Genomic DNA, 25,166 nt, shown 5'->3' with positions numbered 1-25,166 from the left:
TTTTGATTAGAACGACAATGTTCATAAATATGCATGAATTACTTTATCCATTGCAGTTTGGTTTCTTTGAAAAACACAATTCTACATATGCCCTGTTGACAAAGATCAATAAAATTTTAAATGGAAATGACACATACGGGCATACTGATGGTGTTTTTCTGGATTTCTCCAAGGCTTTCGACACAATAAATCATGATATACTACTCTACAAACTTAATTATTATGGCATCAGAGGGATAGCCCTGGAGTGGTTCAGGAACTACCTCAGCAGAAGGCAACAGTATGTATCCATGGGAAATGCCAATTCTACTACCAAATTAATTTCATGTGGAGTTCCACAAGGATCAGTTTTAGGTCCACTACTTTTCTTGTGTACATTAACAGAGACAACCCTTACAAATGGTTTGGTTGAGGATGTAGTCTCCTAGGCGCCAAGTGCAGTAGAACCGAGACTTTCTCATCTCCCATATGGAAGGTTAATGAAATAAAACAGGGCATCATTTACCTGTTTAAGGGGTGCGTAGTTGTCCTTAGGAGTAACAAACTTGCTTCTCACCTTTTTTTTCCACGCTGCTAAACATCCAGTCAAAAATAAGAAGCACTGGAAACAACAATTTGCAATGGACAAATCTGCAAGCAGCCCAAGTAACAAACCAAAAACCGTGCAAGTCAACGCGTTACCCCATGTGGCTGGCCAAGAGGCAATCAAATTTACAATTCACATTCACCTATGGAGAAGACAAAGACAAGCTCATATAAAAATTTGACAATCATTTTCATATGAACAACACATTTTTCTTACACAAGTACAGCAAGGGTGTGAAACAATTGACAAATTTGTGACTGATTTGAACGGGAAAGCAGCAACATGTGCCTTCAGTCATTTACAAAAAAAAATAATAATGGGTATAAGAGACACGTTTCTGCGCACAAAATTACTGGAAATGAGCGATCGTCCAATGCCCAAGCCCTCATGAATGAAGCATTCATTGATATCAGTGGAGTGGCAATGACTTTGTTTAGTTTTAGAAATAATTAGTTTGAAATTTTCACATAAAAATCTTGATAGTGAGCGATTTGAACTGTGGAACGTCCTTACAAGAAATAGAAAGGAACATAAAGACTAAAGCAAGGAGAGAATGGATCCTAAAAATACTCAAAGATATTTGGGATTATGGATGTAAAATAGGCAAGAGCAAGAAGAATGAAGAGATTATATAAATGGAGGCATATTAATTCAGCACATTATTTGCTAAAAGTTTAAGAATTTGTTTCATTCTTACAATCTGGTTGTCAATATGATTAATAGAAAATGTTCATGAAAAAAATAAAATAAAAAGAACAACAATTCTGCATGCACCATACATACGAATCACATGGATAAATGAACCCTAATGAAAGTTAGGATTTACATTCAAGTATTGGAGCAATCAGAGATGTTGAGAAATATGGGCATCACACACAAGAACAATAAGTATCAACCAACATTTTTTTCATTTTCTCACTGTAATCTAGCAGCAAAGAAGATCATTCACTTTCCTGCGTTTTTCCTGAAAAATGACAACGCCGAAGCAATGGCTCCCTCGCTATCCTCAACCCTTGTATCAACGGACTCAACTGTAGCTGTAGGCTTATTCGCTGTTGTAGTCCGTTCTGATGTCGCTCCACTGCTGGTACATCCAAACCCCGCTCCTGTAGCAAATGGTCGATTCGACTCCAATGACCCACTGGGTGCATTCCACTGTGACCATGTAGCAGTGCTAGACTTCTGCCCAGTCGTTTCTTTGACTCTCCCATACACCGATGAATAGTCCCTTGGAGGTGGCAAGCTCATTTTGCTCCGTTGACCAGCATCAAGAGAGGAATCCTGATAACCAACATCTGGCGGGGAAATGTCTGACGATCTTGGGGTAAAAGGCTTCTTGACAGTCCTTTCTGTGGTTATATTTGGGAAGGTTGAGTTGTAGTCCTTTGGCGGAGGGTATAGAGGGGGTTGATTTTGACCTCTCTTATGGCTAGTTGTATTGTAGATGGATGGAGGGGCAAACTCCGCTGGTCTTTCGTCCCTCATGTTGGTTAGCCTCTGCTCCCAGGCTGATACTGGCTCTAAAATACAAGAAAAAAAATGAAATACAACCAATTGGTAATTCAATGAGCATGTATGGAGCTGGGTCTTCATTATAATTACCGTAAGTAACGGTGTATTAACCGCACCTTTTTCTCGGCGGGGCAGAAGCAAAAGTCGGGGGTGCGGTTTATACACGGTGACGGGTCTGAGCCAGCCCGCCGTAACCCCTCCCGTACATGTACGATGTCTGCCAGTTCACAACACATCGAGTGGCCGGGCGTAGCCGCCCAGGCAATGTCGTTTAGAGGGGTATGAGCCACGGGTAATGGGAAGCGATTATCGCAATATTAATTAAATGTTGTCCATAACAAACGCACCCACCTTCATGAAACTAATTTTGACTTTATTCTCGATTCAAAGTAGTGAAGTTCCCTGGCGGATTTAAAGAGACGCCAAGCATACTCGGTAATATTTTGTCACCGCTGAGCGAGAGTTGAGTGAGCTTAGAGATTGCGTTGTAATGTGGTTATAGTGCGACTTAAGCTGGCGCTATTCAAAGTCCCGTTTCGCGCCAGCTTGTTTTTATTCCTTCCTGTTTGCTTTTCACAAGATACCATGTAAACCACGCACGAGAGAGACGGCAAGAAGCCGTAAAAAACAAATGGAAAAAATGCCAATTTCTTTGTTTCTTGAACCTTCCTATAATCCCGTATCCAAAATTCATGCTAAGACATCAAATTTCTGAAAGTGATTGTGAGATTGTGATGCAAGAAATGTGAATGTTTCTTCCTCCTACGCTGGGCCTGGGAAAGACACAGATCATAATTTGATAAGATGTACTGGCATGACTTGTACTGTATCGTAGTTTGCAATGTAATGGCAGTGCTGTGTGTGTACACTGTGACTGTGAGGTGAGCGAGTGTGTAAGTTGCCAATATTGTCGGGACCGTTCTTTCTTTCTAACATTTGTAGATGAATTGATCAAAAACAGCATATATCTGCATACCGGTAATCTCTTTGGATACTTTGAAATCTTAAAAAACTTAGATTTTGTTTCTTCGTACCTCAAATATGCATGTAAATGTGAGATTTTTTTTTTTTTTTTTAGTCCAAAGTTGGGGGTGCGGTTAATACACCGTTACTTACGGTAATTCATTGTATTACCACAGGAGTGGGAGAGCTATTCATGAATATTGTATCCTAAACTTTCATCCTTTTGTCAAGTCATTATTTATTTGACCAAATTATACAGTGGAACTCAATATTTCATTTGTGGTATTAGATCAAGTGCAGTGAAGATCTGATAAATATACTTGATTTTATTGACTGAGAAGCTCTGTTACCGTGGTAACTGTCAGATAAAATCAAACTTGTCGAATAAAAAAAAAATCTGGAGTTCTTTCATGAGATGCTCCGTTTATATCCCACAACTTTTCCGACATCCCACGACCCGTCACTATGGTCACAACTTATGTTATATGGGTTGGGTTTTTAATTTGTGACAATTCTGTGGAACCAAGTTTACCTTTTCCAATATCCCACTCTCTGACTTTGCTCTCCTTGGGCTTTGCGTCCTCTACACCTTCTGTCAATCTCTTATCTTCCTTCTCCTTCTCCTCTTCTTCTGCCTCCTCTTCTTCATCTTCGATCACTTCTCCCTTCTGTCGTTTTCTTTCCTTGATCTTCTCTAGTCTGGCTTTCATGGCAGCTTTCCTCTTCAGCTTTAATTTTTCTCTCCTCTCCCTCTGACCCATGGTCTAAAAAGAGAAATCATTTATTTATTTGTTTCTGCATGTCATGATAATTTACATAGTGTAACCATCACAAAATTGATTACATTGAATTTTACACAATAATTTTATTATGTTTTGTATTGACTTTGTATATTTCTTTCCTTTATTGTGATTTCAATAAAGTGATATCAAATCATAATTATGATGATTAACATAACATTAACATAACTGATTATAACAAGGTTGCAGACATGCAGTGGTATGACAAAATAAGCAGATGCTTGAGCTATTGTCAGACCTTTGGATATATGAAATGCATACATAAATATAAAACAATAATAAAAAGTCAAAACTAATGATTACTCAAAGAAGGGAAAGAAAACGAAAAACAAAACAAAGAAAACTAAATAGACAAATTATTATGTTCCACAACTATTTACAAATATTTACAAGGAGTGTGTGAGGCGTAATAATACTTGAAATTATATCAATCCTTAAGTTTAAAATGTACAGTACAACAAAATGTGTCTTGCTAATTTAATGTAAATTCAAGTTCACAACGTAAATAATAATGAAGATGGAAGCTACGGAGACGATGATAGTCAAGATGAAGATAATTGTAATGATAAAATCAACGGAAGGATGAATTCATGATAGACTGAAAAATTGATACAAAATTTTTACTTCAAATATTGTTAACATGTATGGATTTAACATTAGTAAAGAGACAATTTAGTCTTTTGATTGAAATATGGAAGAGTTCCATATACCACAGTGTCCTATGGAGCTTTTAATAGATTAGAGATACTTTCGTCTGAAATTTTGCTTCCATTTATTAGGTCATTATTCCTTCTAAAAGAGAAAGTTTACTTGCGCAGACTTAACTGGAGATCAGAATTTTTAACTAAATGCCTGAGGAATTGGTCTCAAACCCATCTAGGCCGGGGTATTTTTGGAGTTCATATGGCCGGGGGGGGGGGCCTCCCACGCGATCGCGCCAAAAATTGGCACGCAGGTTGTCTTGGACATAATCTACATAACTGTGTAGTAATTTATTTCATGCAAATCACTATTAAGCGATTATGCTAATTTATGCGTAATTAGTATGCAAAATCATACTTTTCCCTCTAACTCCCTAAATAAAGCTCCAAATGGTCCAATGTTTAGTATAAAAACTTTTTTTGGTATTCCTAACCAGTGTACATTAAAAAATTGCGATATCAGATGAATTTATGTATTTGATTGTTTTTTGCAATTTCTTATGTATTTCCTTGTTTTTTGGACCTTTTGTTTTTCATTGTCTTTTCAATGAAATTTGTTGGGAACTCTTCTGAGATCATAAACAGCATAAAATAAATACATTTAAACCAGCAAAAACAATCATACATTTATGATTTTTGGTTGAAAACACAATTTGCATTGACTTTGTACACTAAATCATGTTTTTGAGCAATTTTTGGTCTGACATGCACTTAAATAATGTTACGTAATTTCAGAACCACGTACCCGGGTGACTTAAAGTTGGTCTCAAAACTTGCGCAAGACTTGAAAGTAAAAAGTTAGCGAGCGGCGCGGTCAAAAATTTCGCGCGGCAAAAATATTGCGTGAACCATTGAGCGGGGCCTCGGAGGCCCCCCCCTCAACAAATCGCGCAATATTTTTGCCGTACGAAAATTTTGACCGCGCCGCTCGCTAACTTTTTACTTTCAAGTCTTGCGCAAGTTTTGAGATCAACTTTAAGTCACCTGGGTACGTGGTTCCGAAATTACGTAACATTATTTAAGTGCATGTCAGACCAAAAATTGCTCAAAAACATGATTTTGTGTACAAAGTCAATGCAAATTGTGTTTTCAACCAAAAATCATAAATGATTGTTTTTGCTGGTTTAAATGTATTTATTTTATGCTGTTTATGATCTCAGAAGAGTTCCCAATAAATTTCATTGAAAAAACAATGAAAAACAAAAGGTCCAAAAAACAAGGAAATACATAAGAAATTGCAAAAAACAATAAAATACATAAGAAAATTATTTGATATCGCAATTTTTTTATGTACACTTGCTAAGAACACCACAAAGAGTTTCTATACCAAAAATTAGTAAATTTGGAGCTTTATTTAGGGAGTTAGAGGAAAAAGTATGATTTCGCATACTAATTACGCATAAATTAGCATTATCACTTAATAGCGATTCGGATGAAACAAATTACTAGACAATCTAGTAGATTATGTCCCAGGCAACCCGCGTGCCAATTTTCGGCGCGATCGCACGGTCAACGGCCAAGATCATGGGGGGGCCTGGGAGCCCCCCCCCCCGGCCATATAAACTCCCAAAATACCCCGGCCTAGATAGGGTTAAAATTAACCACAAATGATACAACATTGAAGGATAAGGTCATACGGACATGTCTCATACTGCCATTTAATAATTTAATCTGAGAAACAAATTTAGGGCAGATACATGTATATACACATATGTAACAGAATATTATATATCACACTTTAGTATTTAGCACTACTATACCCAATCACATAGCATTTATCAACCTATCAGAGAGGTAGAGTGCTTTCCACAATATTGTTCTAATTATCTTTTTTAACTTACCTCATCTCGGAGGAGTTGTAAAGTATCCATTTGCTCATTTCTCTCTGTCTGATCCTTGGAGAAGTCAAAGTACCCCACGCCCATATCACGGACCTCTACAAGGAGGAAAATAAAGACAGAGAGAAAAATTCAGAAGAGAAGAGACACATCAGGACCGCATCTTACCAAGAGCAGGGGTGTGAGTGGTCACACATAAAAAAGATCTGAAAAAAAGCTGAGGAGTGGTGAAAAAGTCTGAAATAGAACGAGCTCCCATTCTTTTTGTACAGAGGAAAACCAAAAAAAGCTGAAATTAAGCTGAAAACTAAAACAAACAAAAAATCTGAAATCAGATAAAAATCTGAAGTCTCACACCCCTGCAAGAGTTACAATCGCAACGATGGAAAGCCAGCGAAGTCAACAATAAAATGCATGTTTGCTCAAAATTGTTTTTAGATATGAATGTGCATCCATAAATTCATTGATTTCTTGACAGTTCGGTGTGTTCTCCTTTGTTTACAAAGGACATTTGGCACATTACCTCTCAAAAAGATTATGACACTGATTGGTTGGACCAATCGCAACTCTTTGTAAGATGGGGGGGCCCTGAAGTGGGTACGGTTCATTGGTTGTTCCATACATGTTCAGTATATACCTCCAAACATTCAATGTGCCATGAAAAATTATTTGAAACAAAAATCAATTATAAATCATTAATTCCTGAAAAAAAAGGAATAATTAATTATTTACAATTACAACTTAGAAATGATAAATTCATGATTAATGATCAATAATTAATGGTGGCTTATTAATTGGTGAACAGCAATCAATAAGCAATACACAACAAGTAGATATTAATAATAATCATCAAAATAACAACACTTAGTCAAATAATATACTCACCTCAATAACAATAAACACAAGAATATCAAATTGCTGGAAGTTATTCTACATTATAAGGAGAATAAAAACTGGTTGCTCAAGATAAAACCAGGGTGATAGTAGCAGCGTTTGCATCCTCAGGAAAAGAGCACTATATAAATCCAGCTATTATTATTAATGTAAGGTCGTAAAAATTATAAATTTAGTAGAAGAAAATAATGTAAGTTCTAAATCAGCAAACTCAATCATCAAACTGAAGGGGATAAAATGAAACTGAGGTAGAGATGCAAAATGAATTGAACAGAACCTTAAGAAGTCTGGTAGTGCACTGTTTAATATCTGGTCTACTTTGCCCCAGCTAAACTCAAATCATTGTATACTTTACATAAATATTTAAATCAAGTATAGTCAACCAATCAAAATAAAATAAATGGGAGGATCAAACTAAAATGTAAGAACCCAATTCATAAGATAAACCAATAAGGAATGAGATGAGATGACAAAGATGTCTGGTGATTATGTAACAATGGAAGTAGAAACTAAGGAGTCAGGTGAGGGATGGAATGAGTGGAACACCTGAAGAGAGAATAGAAAAGGAATGAAGATGACAAAAGAGAATCAAAGGAAAGGCATTCAGAGTAGAATGAATGAATAAATAAATGAATGAATGAATGACAACTGAATATCATTAAACTCAAATAACCTATGTTCAGACTGCAAGGTCAGTATTGAAAAGAAATGCAAATGAACTCAAGTCTAGACAGAACAGAAATGTAAAACAGCTGAAGAAAACACAAGTCACAGGAAATAAACAAAATAGGACAATGACAAAATAACCATTCTACATTAATATTCAATTATTAATATCTATCAAAATCACAACTCACCGTCATATTTCAGATTCTGATAATGGGTGGAGCCAAGTGGGCCTTTCGCTGCTTGCTCCTCCTCCTCCTCCCACTTCTTCCGAAGCATCTCCCGATACATGTCATTTGACATCAGATCCGGCATATCTTCTTTCTTCTTCTCGGCTTCCTTCTTCTCTTGTTCTCTATTGAGGTGATCACAGAAAACAATTTTTCATAGTCAAACCAACAATATGTCGCCAGGAAAGTTTCCCTGCAAATAGCTACAATAGTAAATTCAGTCTTCAAAAAGAAACAAATTGAAAATAAGCTTCTCTGAAAGAGTAAAACCTTCTTTTTCATTCTGTCAAAATTTGAAGTAGTAACGTGAAAAACAAAACAAGATACAAGAGTTTCTTTCCCACAGTATTAAGCGGACTGCTTGAAAGTTTCAGAGTTTACACTATTTGTACATGTGCATCTCATGCTTGAGTGACCCAAACTTTGCTTTATCCTTAGTTTTAAATGTGAAAATTAGCTTCTCTGAATGAGCAAATCTTCTTCATTCTCTCAAAATTTGTAGTAGTAATGTGGAATACAAAACAAGATACAAGATTTTGTTTGACACAAGATTTAGCGCACTGCTCGAAAGTTTCATAGAAATTGTAGTGTGTACATGTACATCTCATGCTTGAATGACTCCCGAAACTTGTTTTCTCCTTAGTTTTTTTTAGCTCTCGCAGAATATCTTCTACACTCAATTGAGTACTTATGAGGGTCATTGCTGATCAATTTTAACAAGTTATGAACCATTTGTAAAGCTTAGGGATGTGCATTTTTACAGCAAAATGAAAATCTCAAAATGCATTTTTGGCAACTTACTGTTGGCTTGGGGGTGGCTGGTGACATATGGTTAGGTTCAGTGTTGCCACTACAGAGGTCAACACAGGTGGAACTTTCCACCGCTAAAAATTTCTGACTGGCTCTCAATGCAATATAACACCTTGACCCTGTTGCAATCAAACACAACACTTGAAATCAATCGTAACTGAATTTCTAACAAATCAGAAGCAAGCATTTGGGACTTTCCATTGTTTTTCAGCAAAAGTTGCCTGGCCCCACAGCACTAATATACCAACTGACAAAGAAAATGTTTCGACAAACAACTAGGCAAAGTAGGAAGATTGACAAACAAATGCCTCAAGTGTCCTAGCTAGAAGTTAATCAATCTCTTATATGGTGATATTTAAAGGGATCGTTTAACTTTGTGAGCAGCTCATTTAAAAAATTCTCAAACTGAGACATACATGTGTATGAGTGCCTGTATTTGTCCTCAAAAACCCTGAAACAGACAACATAGGATGCACAAGGGGATGCCTCTGGCCGTCTCACCTGCATCACGCAGTTCAATATAGCAGCAGTGCTGACTTTGAAAACTACTCTAACTCGCACAAGATGTTCAGTGATACATGGTTACTCTTATGTCCACTTTTTATGAACTAGACCAATAAACATACAGAGATATGATGGTTATTCAACAAAAAACCCAACATGGCCAAAGTTCATTGACCTTACATGACCTTTGACCTTGATCATGTGACCTGAAACTCGCACAGGATGTTCAGTGATACTTGATTACTCTTATGTCCAAGTTTCATGAATCAGATCCATAAACTTTCAAAGTTATGATGGGAATTCAACAGATACCCCCAATTCGGCCAAAGTCCATTGACCCTAAATGACCTTTGACCTTGGTCATGTGACATAAAACTCATGCAGGATGTTCAGTGATACTTGATTAACCTTATGTCCAAGTTTCATGAACTAGGTCCATATATTTTCTAAGTTATGATGACATTTCAAAAACTTAACCTCAGGTTAAGATTTCGATGTTGATTCCTCCAACATGGTCTAAGGGTCGTCAAGCGCTCAACACGCACCTTGAGATAGCTCCGGTCTATCTGTTTTAAATCCACTTTTTTAACCTTTTTGTTTTCATCATCTAAGTTTTATTTTGTTAACATCGTATTTTTAGCGTATCTAAGTATCGCGGAAATCGTCGATTTCGCGTTTTTATCGATTTATAAACTCTAAATTTTGACCTGTTATTTTGTCTCAACGTGTATTATTTCTACGTGTTCATCGTTTTCGCCAGTGCAATAGACTTTATGTGTACGTGCAACATCGCCTGTTTGGATAGTTTTAGCATCATATTTCCGGTTTTTTATACAAGAGCATCTTTTTATCACTGGAAATTCATCACAAGCCTCCCTCCGCAATAGTCTGGAAATATCATGGGTGACTTTAGCATTCTTTTCGCGTTTTTGAATGTTCTCTGCATTACTTCATTGAAGTCAACAAACCCTTCTGAATCTGCAAATTTCCCGCCAGACGCCATATTGGATCGCCATTTTGGACCCGCCATAGTAAGTCGAGGAAACTGGGCATGTATATGCTTCTGCGCATCTCCACTGGACCTGCACGCTGATATGCCGGTGAGTCTGTTCCATGTTTTCTACCACCAGTCTTCCTATAAAATAAATGCCTTACCGAATGTGATTAAAGACTTAGATAAAAACAAAATAACTCATTTGAGTCTACTTTTGCTATTGCTGGCTGGTGATATCAACACAAATCCTGGACCTTACCAGCCAAAATATCCTTGTGGTATTTGTAGCAAAGCAGTAAAGTGGTCACAACAAGCCATTGAATGTGAAGAATGTCATGTATGGTATCATAAACAATGCATCAAAATGAGTAACGAAATGTTTGAAGTAGTACAGAACCATCCCTCTTATAGTTGGATATGTTGCAGTTGTGGCCTCCCTAACTTTGCATCGTCGATCTTTGACTTTACGGATAGCTTTCAACTCTCAAATCCCTTTGAGCCATTGAATACATCCAACACTAATCATGATGACTTGTTGAATATAGATTATGATCTGAATGATAGGGCTCTTCCCCTACACACCTCAAGTCCCAAATCGAAAGTTAACCACAAACCTTCAACAAAACTGGCAAACAAAAATAGTAGGCCAAAAGGTAAAAGTAAAAGTAAATCACTTAAAGTGTTGAACATGAATTGCCAGAGTGTCAAAGCTAAACGGGAACAGTTCCATGCATTACTAGAATCCGAGCAACCAGATATTATTGTTGGGACAGAGTCGTGGCTACATAAGGACATAAATTCTGGGGAAATTTTTCCTCCAAATTTCCAAGTGTTTAGGAGAGATCGAACTGATGGTGACTCGCATGGTGGGGTTTTTGTTGCAGTTAGAGACAATATGATAGCCACTGAGGAACGAAGCTTAGCAACCGACAGCGAGAGTATTTGGATTAGCATTCATATCAAGTCAACCACTCCACTTTATATAGGGGCTTTTTATAGATCGCAGACTACAAATGCTGATTACATCAAACTTTTGGACCTTCCACTGAGTAAAATCCCGCAGCAAGCTTCAATTTGGCTGTTGGGTGATTTCAATCTTCCTGATGTGGATTGGGAGAACTTTAGATTTGTCCCAGGAGGTTCTTACCCTGGTCCAAGCAAGGCGATGGTTGATATGGCTTTGGACTACAATCTCTTTCAAATGGTCAACAAACCAACTAGGCTCAATAATGTTCTTGACCTATGTTTTACAAACTCACCATCTTTTGTATCAAACATAGAAATTATTCCAGGAATAAGTGATCACGATGTAGTTGTCGTTAACATCATGGCGAAGCCTAAGTTAAGTAGACCGGTTAAACGTAAAATCTACTTATATAAGAGAGCTAATTTTCCAGGCATAGACGATCGTCTTGCTGCTTTCAACACTAAGCTATCTCCGGAGTACGTCCGGGACAAAGACATCGATGAGCTGGTTCGGGAGCTCAACCAAGTGATCGGAGAGGCGATGACAAGTTGCATTCCTTCTAAAATGACTTCTTCAAGATGGAAGTTACCGTGGATCAGTCATACCATTAAGCAAAACCTTCACAAAAAAAAGAGGCTTTACAAGAAAGCTAAGAAGAGCGGTTCCGCAGTGGATTGGAAAGAGTTTACACTCCTACGGAGGAGCACAGACAGAGAGATAAGAAGAGCTAGAAACGATTACATGGAGGACATTATTGGTGGCTCACTTCAAACCAATAACACAAAGCCCTTCTGGAACTACATAAAGTCAATCAAGAGGGAAATACTTGGGGTTCCTACATTGTCAGTAGATAATGTCAAGGTCACATTACCTAAGGATAAAGCAAATGCTTTGAATAAGCAATTTAGCTCAGTATTCACACAAGAAAACCTGACAAATCTTCCAGATATTCAGGATTCTGATATTCCGGATTTGCCTGACATCATAGTTACACAGACGGGGGTCGAGAAACTCTTAAAAAAAATCCAACCAAACAAAGCTTCTGGACCTGATGCCATTCCGGCTAAGATATTAAAGGAGTGTGCAACGTCATTGGCTCCAGTATTAACGAAGATCTATCAAAAATCCCTGGACTCTGGACGTGTACCTTCGGTCTGGAGAGAAGCGAATGTAACCCCACTCTACAAGAAAGGTGACAGGAGTGAGGCCAGTAACTATCGACCAGTATCCCTGACTTCCATACCTTGTAAGATCCTGGAGCATATTATTCATCATCACATCATGGCTCACTACGACAAGCATGGTGTACTTGCGGATGTACAACATGGATTCCGCAAGGGTCGATCATGTGAGACACAGTTAGCAGCTCTTGCAGATGACCTAGCCAAGGCTCTGGATAATAGAGGTCAGGTAGATTTAATCATCATGGACTTTAGTAAGGCCTTCGATTCCGTGCCACACAAACGCCTGCTCAGAAAACTTCATGGCACGGGGGTTCGCAATAACACCCTCCAGTGGATTGATTCGTTCTTAACAAATCGTCACCAGCAAGTAGTCGTTCAGGGTGAAACCTCAGAAAAGTGTGAGGTAACATCAGGCGTCCCGCAAGGGACGGTCCTCGGACCCCTCCTGTTCCTCGCATATATCAACGATCTTCCTTCTGGGATGCACTCCAATGTTCGGCTTTTTGCAGATGACTGTATTGTATACCGAGATATACATGATACTAGGGACACAGAAATCTTGCAAGGGGACCTAAATAAACTAACTACATGGGAAAAGGATTGGCAGATGTCATTCAATGCCTCTAAATGTTTTCAAATGAGAATCACACATAAGAGAAAACCAATCCAAACCAGCTACAGGCTCGGTAATGTCACGTTGGAAGAAGTGCAACATCATCCCTATCTCGGTGTGGAGTTATCAAGGGACCTATGTTGGTCAACTCATATTGACCAAATTTCATCAAAAGCCAATAGGATGTTAGGACTCTTAAAGAGAAATCTGCACTCTTGCAGTACTCGTACAAAGGAAATTGCATATAAATCTCTAATACGACCAAGGTTGGAATACTGCGCAGCAGTTTGGGATCCACAACACAAATCAGACCAGGACAAATTAGAAAGGGTTCAACATAGAGCGGCTAGATTTACTTTGAAGGATTACAGTAGGGAATCTAGTGTCACCAAGATGCTACAAAAACTAAAGTGGGACACATTGAAAGTCCGCAGAAGTAAGGCTAGACTGACAACCTTGTACAAAGAGACACATGGATTTGTACCCTCCAACATATCAGCCCACCTTCAATCTCAAAACCCAACCAGTTGTAGATATCGAACAAGACAAAAGGGAACTCTCAAATACAATGTTATAAGATCAAATAAAGACTGCTACCGACACTCCCTGTATCCCAAGACCATCCCAGAATGGAACCTTCTCTCTGAGGATGTCAGAAATTCTAAAGACGTAGGAGTTTTCAAACTCAAACTTGAAAGTTTGGACATCAACATCCTTGTCTCCAAAGCACACTACCAAAACTAACTGTGTTTAGCGCTTGACCCCCTAAACCCAAACGTACGCGACAACCAGATGCTGGTGATTGTACGTCAACGGACAGATACAGATAAGTTCATTGACCCTAAATGACCTTTGACTTTGGTCATGTGACATGAAACTCTAATAGGATGTTCAGTAATAATTGATTAACCTTATGGCCAAGTTTCATGAACTAGGTCCATATACTTTCTAAGTTATGATGTCATTTCAAAAACTTAACCTCAGGTTAAGACTTGATGTTGACGCCGCAGCCACCGTCGGAAAAGCGGCGCCTATAGTCTCACTCTGCTATGCAGGTGAGACAAAAACTCTAATTTAGAGTAGCAATTTATTAGCATGATTTTGAGAACTGTCTAGTACATTAGCCCAGTCATTTTAGCCCAAATTTTGACCAAACTTGGAACAAATTGCAACAGAATTTTTTTTATCACAATGCATTTCTGTAAGGTCCCTAGTACAACATACTAAAAGTCCCAAACTTTCCGAATAGGGGAAAGGCATCTAATTTGCATAAATCCAAGATGGCTGCCAAAATTAATTGATATGACTTATCCTTAATATTTTTTGTACAGATAATGGAAAAATCTTGAAATGAATACGCAATTCACTTTGATTAAGATATCATAAATCGGTTGCAATCGTTTCCGGGACTGTCCGGTTCATATTTTTCGAAAAATGTGAGAAATTATGCCAAAATTTTCGTATTTTCGGTCAAAAATTTGCATGTGCATTGAAATCTTTCTGTTTTAACATTAGCATCAACAACTAATGTAAAATATCAGCATTCGACAAGAAAGGGGATATATCAACGAAAAAATTGATATGCTTCATAACAGTATTAATGTCTTAACTTGCTTAGATTAAGGGCAAATACATCCGAATGTATTATGCGATATTGCGATAAAGTGACACCAAAAACAAACCTCCGTGTCCAGTCACTCTTTTATATCGACTACAACGCGATCGCTTGGATGCCTTTGAAGATAGTACAATAAACTAAATCGGTCTTGCCTCGCCTTTGTTGGTGTGACTAACACGCGTAAATACAATGACGTCTAGCGATACAAAGGTGTATATTACTTAAATTGATATGTGGGCAAAGGGCTTTTTCTTCATTTGAAAGTAACTTTTATGTTAATGAAATTTCTTAGAAAAAGTTAGAGGATGCATAATTGATCTGCATGCTGTATGCAATTACGTTCAAGAACATCACAGCATAGTCCCGCAATAGCTTGTCAAAGTTACCCCCTTATCCGTAGCTCAACTATTAAAAATATCGTGCTTTTTGGAGCCCCCAATGTGACAACGCGGTGTTTTGCTACAAAGAAAAAAAACTTTTATTGTCTAGAAATCACTTGGAGGCAAAAGAGCAGGCTTTTCTCTTTGAGTTACATATAAAGAAGTGATGGCACATCAAAGCCTACCCTTTCAGGGGTCTTCTGAAGTCACCAACCCCTTTTTGTATTTTGCTCATTTCTTGGAAAATTCGCACAATTTTTAGCTCCATTGAGGCAATAGGCGTTTCCCCTTTGCCGTAAACCGATTCAATTGTTTTGTAAGCACTTGGGGATGAAAAAATAGATTTTCTTCTATCAGCTAAATTCAAAGAAGTGCTGGCACAGCAAAGTCTATCCCCTACGGGGTTCGCTAAAGTCAATCACCCCTTTTCCATATTTTGCCAATTATGGAAAAATCTATAAATCCGGAGCCCTCATTGAGGCAAAAAGATGTTTCTGCTACAGTGTAAGCCACTTTTATTGTTTTAAAACCAATTGGAAACAAAAGAGTAGCCTTTTGTCTATGTGCTACGTATAAAGAAGTGCTGGCACATCAAAGCCTACATCCTTTAGAGAGCTGCTGAAATCATCCCACCCCTTTAGCGTATTTTACCCATTTCTTGTTAAATTTTGGAGCCCCAATGAGGCAAAAGGCGTTTCCCCCTTTGCAGTAGACCACTTTTATTCTTTGGAACCACTTGGAGATAACAAAATTAGATTTCCTCCATCAGCTACATACAAAGAAGTGCTGGCATATAGCAAACCCTACTTCTCAGGGGTTTGCCGAAGTCAACCATCCCTTTTCCATATTTTGCCTATTTATGGAAAAATCTATCAACTCGGAGCCCTCATTGATGCAAAAAATGTTTTATATATATATATATATATATATAGCAAACCACTTGGAGATTAAAAAAAATCCTTTATATCAGCTACATGTAAAGAAGTTTTGGCTCAGCAAAGCCTACCCCCTCAGGGGTTCCCTAAGTCTCCCCACCCTTTTTGCCTATTTTCCCCTCCTTATTTTATTCATAATTTATGGGGAAAATCTGCCAATTTGGAGCCCCTATTAAGGCAAAACGTTGTTTCTGCTCTATAGCAAACTTCTTTCATTGATTCGTAACCACTTGGAGATAAAAAAAAGGAGATTTTCCTCTATCAACGACAATAAAGAAGTGCTGGCTCAGCAAAGCCTACCTCCCTTAGGGGTTCCCGAAGTCTCAAACTTGCAGTTTTTGACCCCCCCCCCATTCGGGCAAAAGGCATTTCTGCTATATGGTTAAGTCACTTTTATTATTTGAAACTTAAAGATGAGTAGGTTTAGTCTATCAGCGCATCGACCCTTCCCTCTTCAGGGACTCCAAATTGACAGATTTTCCCATAAATTGGCAAAATACGGCGCATCGACCCCTTCCCTCTTCAGGGGCTCCAAATTGACAGATTTTTCCCATAAATTGGCAAAATACGGAAAAAGTGCTACTTTGGTATACAGTTAAATAGTAGTATAATAGGATGTGGCAGGTCTAATAGCTATACATCTTATTTTTCTCTTGAACTTTGAGATCGAGCAAGCAGAAAATGTCATTATTTTGGTGTACAATGTCACGTGACTAGCATATGATAGTTTCTGTGCCTAGACCCTTTCATGTTAAACAATTAATACAGTCCAAACAGAATCGAATTTATGTATTTAATGTTAATAGTAACAATGTTCTTGTGGTATAAATCTTTGCTTACTGATATTTATGATACAGCGATAGTTTGAGGAAGTCAATGTTTATAGTATATCGAGGCCGGAATTGATATGATTTGTAATCGGGTCTGAGTACATAATATACACTGGCGTCGTGTGCTACGTAAACTTAATGAGCGAATATGACCAAACTTAACCATTATGTTTATGAAAATTAGAACACTTTCCCCTATTCGGATTTTCTGGGACTTTTAGTATGGTCTTCTATGGACCTCAAAGAAACGTTCTGCATTGGATTAAATTCTGTTGCAATTTGTTCCAAGTGAAAATTTAAAATGACTGGACTAGATGGGTTCCAGCTTATGACCAGTTTTCTCCAATACAAAATGTCTGTTGGCTATGTTGACTGCCTTCTGCTGTGTGTATCTCCTATACACACGCTATTATTAGCTGCACTGTACATTCAGTGTATACACTGTATGTAGGTCATGCTGTATTCTAGAGTTAATGTGTTGTGTTGCACAGATTCACTCTATACACATAGTCATTGAAAACAACTCCCAATTATTTTCAAACTTTGGTTTACATCTCCAAGGTTTTAAAATTGATCCTGTAGATATAATACTTTGAAACTTTTGGGATGGTATTTTTACACTATAAGCCTAATGTTTAGCTCATTTTCAAGAACCAAAATGAGAATTTTTTAAATCAGAACAAAGTGAAATGATCACTTTAAGGTCGGTATCAGACATAATAATTACATCTGATTGATACACTCCATTACACATACACACAATCAAACGAGACCTTTGAAAATATTTCAGAGATAGCATATCAAATTTATTCCTTATTTTCAGAGCACCGGATACCCAAGAGTTGCTTCGGTTTTAAAAAGCGAAAGGGTAGTAGATCAATTAGAGTGACATAATTCTTTGTGGATAGGCTACAAAATCTTGGCCCGGTAACATTAAACAAGTATGATTAACTGTAAATTTAAGAATTCCTGTTAAGTCTATGGCAAATCATGTGCATATATATTTGCAATCAATCATAAAATTGATTGTCCCAAACTTACCTGTAGACCTCAGGATTGAGCCTCTTATCCATAGAAACAAGATTGGGAAGGTCCTTCCTCATGCAACGTCTCGAGCGTCCCAGTGTGTCGGTGTAGTCCACCCTGAGAAAAATTACAGAGAGAAGTGAGGAATTTGAGGAGTTGGATCACGGAAAATACATCAACCTAAGAGAGCTAAATTCTTACCATGAAATTCACTTTGAGGCAATTCCATGAGATAATCGACCATTTTGCATGCCTAACCTAATCTGCGGAGCGCAACACAGCACCTGATTACAGATTTGATCAACAAGTGCTCCTTTTCTGTTTATGGTAACTCCCGTAGGGGCTCGGCAGGACAGCGCTTTCCTGGTAAATGCCAAGCTGGTATTGTATATGCCTCAATTATATTGTCTGTATAAGTTCATTGCAATTGTTTCAACCACTTTACTTTGTTCTGTTGAAAATGAAATAAATTGAAATTGTTCAGTTGAAAATGAAATAACTTGAAATCGAAATTGAATATAACCAATTACCTAGGAAACATTTTACGTCTTGGTTAATCAGTCACAGTGGCTGACCCTATGACAACAGATATCTACTCTCGGGTCTTTTTATGAAAAGTGGAGACAATGGCAGAGTGTTGAATCAAACTCGCAACCTTGCGATTACGAGTCCAATGCTCTAACCACTGGACCAAACTTTCCATAAGACTAGCACAAATAAAACTTGCTGTTTCTATGCACAAGTCACAGGCAGGGAGTTTTATAGTCTCCATATTCAGACCAATATCCTCAAGTGAAGGGTTTGCCCAGCAAACTTTAATGCCTGATATCATTTTTCTCTACTCTTATTTGTTATTGTAACATGTTTCATCATATTGACCCAAGAACTAGACTTTATCCTGGATGCTACTAAGCTTTCAAAAGATTGTTTCTCACCATTCCTCATCTGGATTAGCTGGTGGTGGAATTTCCTTCTCATTTGTCTCCTCTTCCCTCTCAAGTTCTTCAACTCTCCGCTTGAATTCTTCTCTTTGATCCAAAGCCTTCCTCTCAAAATCAACCAGAAATCTTTCATCGGAATCACTCTCTGAATGGGAGAAAACATACGACACAAGATCATTAAGGGGCTATTCCATAAAACTGTCAACCTTTTTGTATGTCCGACCCCCATTTTTATCAAGTTTTACTTCATTTCATATACTGACCAAGTCGTGGTGCTTTGACAACATTACACACTGTCAAAAGAACAAGAAATCAGAGACAGAAGGTCCCACATATATGGGGTCGGACGTACATATTTTATGGAATTGCCCTCAAGCTGGTCAATACATGTGGGCATTACATAGAATAATGATAGTAAAAGTGATTATTAGGGTGCTTGAATGACACATCTAAAAACACATATTTTGATCTGACTAATATGTCTGTGCAGTAAGAGAGTACATTGATCCTACATGTACACTGTAGCACCTAAATCTGATGAAGATCCCATAGGCTCCTGTACAAAACTTTCTGTTCGATATAAAGCATCGTATTGAACAGTCTAATGTGCATGCGCAAATGCACAAGGTACTAGTATACCACATGCAGTTATCTATTCCTTGCTTGGATAAAATCCATGCAATGTAATGCACATAGAGTGCAATGACATCTTAAAGAGCTTCATGTTAGTAGAATATCTATGATCAAATTTGATCTTATGAAGTGAAGTCAAAGTAACTGATTGTGAGAAGTGACATGAATTGCGAAATCACTTTACCTTTTTTCGAAATAGATAATAATTATTATAATGGTTGGCTTCATCTTATTTGAGACTATGGCCATCAAAATAATACATGGCATCTAGTCTCTCCATACTTTCCTCCAACTTGGATATCATATTCTCTTACCCCCTGCACTCATCATGACCAAACATGGCAAGGAGATGACTATGAAAAAGTCAAAGAAGACTGGGGAAAGAGGATTCTAAGACTGGCAAAGGTGAGAACTTCTCTGATTATACTTCAGACCTTCCGACACCTCCACGGGAGCCGGACATTACAGACGCCGGATCACTCCGTGGCCCTCGGGCCCGTCCAAAGACCGCCAAGAACCTCAGGGATATTTTTATTCTTTTTTAAACAAGTTCACACCTAGTTACCAATAATGCATATAGCATTTCCATTTATTTGAAAGCAGGATAAAAGAGCATTGTAGATTAAATGCCTCGCTCACGGGCATAGGTGCCGCGACCGGGGATCGAACCCCAGACTTTCCATATATAGCCAGGCGCCTTAGACCACTCGCCCACGGCACCACTATGAGAAAATAAAAGATAACCTACCTGGGATGAACCCATCTTTTGTCATCTTCTCATAAAACTTGGCCTTGGCTTCCAACTTATTCCTGCAAGAGAAACACAATCAATTTCACCATTCTTTCTAAGTATTTCTTTTTAATTCAATTTCATTCATTTATTTAAACAGATATAACAGTCTTATCTGTGTCTGTGTCAAGTTTTTAAGAATTAACACTTTTTTTTGCTTTATTTACGGTTCCAATTTTACATGAATCTATTTAATCTTTAATTAAAATAAATATCACTTCAACACTTCCTACAGTATGTTTGTAAATGATATTCATAGTAGTAGGTTTGTCAAGATCACAAGAATTATGGACAAAAAATGTGCAAACAATTACACACAATCAAATCACCACATGCTAAAACTAAATGGCATAAATGCCCAAAACATTACAAAAATTAGGGTAGAAAACTAGAAACTTGCATTGCAAGCTTTGATAACTATTTTATTCACACAAGCGTTGAAATAAACAGTAGGAATATCTCTTTCAAGTAGAAGTTCTGATTGTAAAAATGACACCACCCCCTCCCCCCCAAAAAAAAATGGTAGAAACATGCCTGTCGATGACTGACAAGTGAAATAAAAAGAGGTTTGTGACTAGATATAGTGAAAATTGGAAGTTGTGATAGTTGGACTGATCCCCCTTCAAAAGTATCAATAAAAATATGCAAGCGTTGATAATGATTTATTTGACCTGTACACAAATGATATAGTAAAAAAAGTCACTGATATAGGAATTACATGTTGTGATAGCAAGAATGATCCCCTATGTGCTAGGGCATTGACATCTAAACCCCTAAATAATAGGATTACTGCTCTTAGCTACGCCTATGTGTATCATTTATTTATCCAATAACTTACCTTGCATTGTCAAGTTCATCTCTTTCATTCGCCAGCTGCTCTAGGTCCTTCTCCGCTCTTTGTTTCACTCCAGCATTCTTCTTGTTCCAGATGGATGGCTTCTAAGATGAATAAGAAAACAAATAAAATATGATTCTTCTGCTGCTGCTGCTGATGATGGTGATGATGATGGTGATGGAGATGATGATGAAGATGATGATGGTGTTGATAATAGTGATGATGATAATGATGGTGATGATGATGACAATAATGATAATAGTTGTGATGGTGATAATGATAATAGTGGTGATGATGATGGTGATGACAATGATGATGACGATGGTGATGATAATGATGAAGATGATGATGGTGATGATAATTAAGATATGATGATGATGATGATGATGGAGAAGATAATAGAGTAGATGAGGAAGATGATGGTTACAATGATTATAACAATGAGTGATAAAGATGATATTCATGATTAGGAATATGATCCTAGATTTGATTAACAATGTCCAACCGTCCAAACTGTCAGCTTTTATACTTTATGAGTCAAACCAGAAACCAGAACACAACACAGTAATCATTAAATCACAATAGAATAACAGGAATTATCAGAAAAACTAAAACCCTCAAACACTTCATACGTTTGTGTTCTGGTAAAATACAACTGACCTTAATTCCAGCTGTTTCGAATAAGCTAGTCTGAAAGTCAGTTTAAATTTTAAACCGGAAAAGAGCTCTTTATTTACCTTAGATTCTCCATGTCTGTTTTTACTGGTTGAAGCACTGCTTCCAGGTTGGAGACGGTCTCTCTTTAGTTGTTCCTGCTTCTTAAAAAGCTCGGCCTTCAAGCCAACCAACTATAAATCAAAGCAAACAAACAATCTTAGAGATGATAATTGATTTCAAACATACAAGCAATATCTTGACTCAAGACTCTAAACTTATATCTATTCACCAGTTTCCAGCCTCTGTACACAAAGCAGGCACTGATCTACTCTAGGAGGGAATACGAGTGGATTAGCGCTGATAAGAGATTGGGAGACATGTGCCCTCTGATTCCGTGTTCACACGTGCATCGACTTCAGAACCAAAAGCCATTGCAGAATCGACTTTTGGTTTATCTTGCACCGCGTTTACACGCTGTCACAGCTGGCGGAGCAAAATCGGCTCGCATGGCAAAAACCCGAGATGATCCGTGCACCAACAATATACGTCATAATAAAGACAACGCTGGATCCCTGCGCTTACAAAGTATGTCATAATGATAAAGTAAATGAAATGCATGCCAATTGCCGATGCGGAATCGGCTATCTGTTTACACGTAGAAAAAAAGCTGATTCTGCATCGGCTCGCGGTTCTGAACCTACTACTTTGGTGGTGCAAAATTGCTGATTCTGCAACGAGAGCCAATGCAAGTTAATCGCGTTTACACACAACAAAAAAGCCAATGCAGCGTGTAAACACGTTATATGTTAGCTTTGGGAAAGGGAACTTCCAAACACCAAGGTCCAATCTAGACTAGCCCTGATCCAGAGGAGGTGGCAGAAGGTGCGGGTGCACAAGTGAAATTAACCCCAAAACTTTTAAAAGGCTGACCCTTTGAAATACCTTTTGGGGAGAGAAAACACCACTTTCTTTTGGGGGGGGCTCTTCTAATAATTTGGGGGAAAAAATTCACCCTTTTTAAATAAACTCAAGGAGCCATGTCTGCAAAGCAAGGGCACGCATACTTTTGCTACTGAGGCATATTTCATTCTAATTTCTCCCTCTAATAATACAGCTAATGTTGCAGTCACATTCCCCCTACGGCGAGTCGAAAACCGCTGTTTCATTCATTTTTATTTAAATCTATATGTGGTTGGTACAAAAAATGTTAAAACAGCCGTTTTTGACTAGCCACCGTAGGGGAAATGTGACAGAAGCATTCCCATTAATTTCATCCTATGGCTATAAAAATGAAAATACAAGATTTTAGGCAGGTTTAGGCTCTAGACCTATATAGAATCTAAATGTAGAGTGTTTTTTTTTTTTACCGACAGGTGAAGACCAGAGGTATAAGCGCACTCATCCAATGACCAAATCTTGTCCTCGGTTAGGAATCCCTGTGCGGTGAAAAATCGGTGGCAATGCTCGGCTTTTTTTCTCTTCTTCTTGTCGATATTTGATAACTGCTTGAATTCTTTCTTGATATTGTCAGTTTTTATTATGGTACAACTTTTCTCTGAAGTAGATCTAAATAGAATCCTTTAAATATCTAGATTAAAAAGATTCAGACCAACTGTAGTTGCTGAGTGCTGAGGTGAACCCCAAAAAAATATCATAGTATATGGAACCGAGTATTTTTGGTTACAAAAAGTGACATTTTAAAGAATTTTTAAAATGTGCGATGATGCACATATCGAAATGTACAGGCCGGGTAGCAGCAGTGAACTAGTGGTACGGCTACGCGCAATGTTTTTAAGCCAAGCATGTCGCCATGCACCCATGGGTGCATTACTGCCGCCGTGTACAGGAAAATTGAAGGCACGGCTCATGCAAACTTGAAACAAACTCCCGCGAATTTATAAAATCAAGTCCTTCGATGATAATACCGAACGATGTGAAGTAAATTCCCCCTAATATGATGAATATCCCTCAAATAGCGTCATTTAAGCTTTGATTTTTCTTCTCGTTACAGAGCTTGCTTCTATTTCCCAAATTTTTCATCTAATTAGCTAAAGAGGGCACGTAATTTATCTCAAAGACAAGGAAAAGACTAGGCAAAAAACTATTTTACATGTAAATTGATGCACAGAGTTACGCAAAGTCAGCAAAGTGTCCAATCTTTTTACTGTAAAAACTTTGGTGGAACGTTTATTGATAAATGAACGGTAGCATTGCAGGCTTCGTTAAAGGTACGTAGAATTTTCTAATTTTTTTTTGTTTAATTTCATTGCTTTGACCATTTTTCCAAAAATTATTGTCAGCAAAAATAATATAAAAGTATGTTTTTAAAGTTATTGCATTAATTGGTTCTATATTTTATCAAGCAATCGTGGGAATTGCGTATACAATGAATCAAGAATCTACATTTAAAAATACCGACAAGATCAATTAAGGTTGTGCACCACCATGCACCATCGACCTTCCTTTTATTTCTGTGGAAAAGACATGCGAAGCCACTTTACATTACACTACAGACCGAAGTAGGCGACTTTGCTCTCTTTCATGTGCTTTTTATATTAAAAGAATATTTTAAGAATTGAAAATGGAACGCTTTTCACCAGAAAAACCCCTGAGTAGCGGAATGACGAGTTTCTGCTAACATTCCCATTAGCGATGTTAACGACAACTCTAAAATCCACATGCGTAGTGCAGGGCAAGTAGGATGGGGGGGTCGGGTGTCCGGACACTTGTCTTCATATTTTGAAACAGTCTTTTCTCTTCTTGACTTTGTTTAGTCTTGGATTAGGCCTAGGGCTAAACCAAAAATGTTCAATAATCATCTATTTTGTTCACTTTAATATTTCCTTACATTTTGTAATAAAAAATGATTATACTTCGCTTATAAATTTTTCCAAATGACTTTCTTAAATTAATCGTCCGGACACACAACTGGGTATACATACCGCCCGGTATACGTGTGTGTGATCGCCATGTGCACTTAAACTCGCCCAATCTCTTAATTCATTATAGGTTACAGGCTACACCAAAATTCATAGGTGGGACTGTAATGTAATTATACATCTTAATTGCGAAGTTCTCTGTCAGCTGTTATCCCCAACTTTGGCCTCTAAAATAATTAAGAAAACAAAGTCGATCCAGCAAACTCACTGAAGAGGCATTAACGTTGATTTTCGATGATTTATTCATAGCAGAACTATCACATTAAATTCATGAAAACGCTCCGTGATTTATCTTGTTTGTTGCGGTTCGAGCTCGCCGA

The 25,166-nt window shown here is 37.7% G+C and overlaps 1 protein-coding gene across 1 annotated transcript; it reads right to left on the bottom strand.

Annotated features, from left to right (window-relative positions):
- Positions 1–902: 902 nt before the first annotated feature.
- LOC121414407 (coiled-coil domain-containing protein 174-like) lies at positions 903–25,166 on the bottom strand. The gene is made up of 11 exons (XM_041607571.1): positions 25,055–25,166; positions 21,988–22,098; positions 21,254–21,354; positions 20,374–20,435; positions 18,987–19,137; positions 18,075–18,168; positions 11,405–11,416; positions 8,152–8,287; positions 6,404–6,498; positions 3,594–3,825; positions 903–2,106 (listed from the first exon to the last, which is right to left on the bottom strand). Exons 1-11 carry the CDS (start codon positions 25,091–25,093, stop codon positions 1,532–1,534), a joined length of 1,608 nt encoding a protein of 535 aa, XP_041463505.1. The 5' UTR covers positions 25,094–25,166; the 3' UTR covers positions 903–1,531.

Source organism: Lytechinus variegatus, chromosome 4, assembly GCF_018143015.1.
Source record: "Lytechinus variegatus isolate NC3 chromosome 4, Lvar_3.0, whole genome shotgun sequence".
In the NCBI taxonomy this organism is placed as follows: Eukaryota; Metazoa; Echinodermata; class Echinoidea; order Temnopleuroida; family Toxopneustidae; genus Lytechinus; species Lytechinus variegatus.
This window is presented reverse-complemented; position numbering and strand designations above follow the sequence as displayed.

Coding starts and splice junctions, on each gene's coding strand:
- LOC121414407 (XM_041607571.1), bottom strand. CDS start 25,093: ATGAATAAATCATCGAAAATCAACGTTAATGCCTCTTCA. Junction 21,355..21,987: donor ACAGACATGGAGAATCTAAG/GTAAATAAAGAG, acceptor TATTCATCTTAG/AAGCCATCCATCTGGAACAA. Junction 6,499..8,151: donor TCAGAATCTGAAATATGACG/GTGAGTTGTGAT, acceptor TCCTCCTTGTAG/AGGTCCGTGATATGGGCGTG.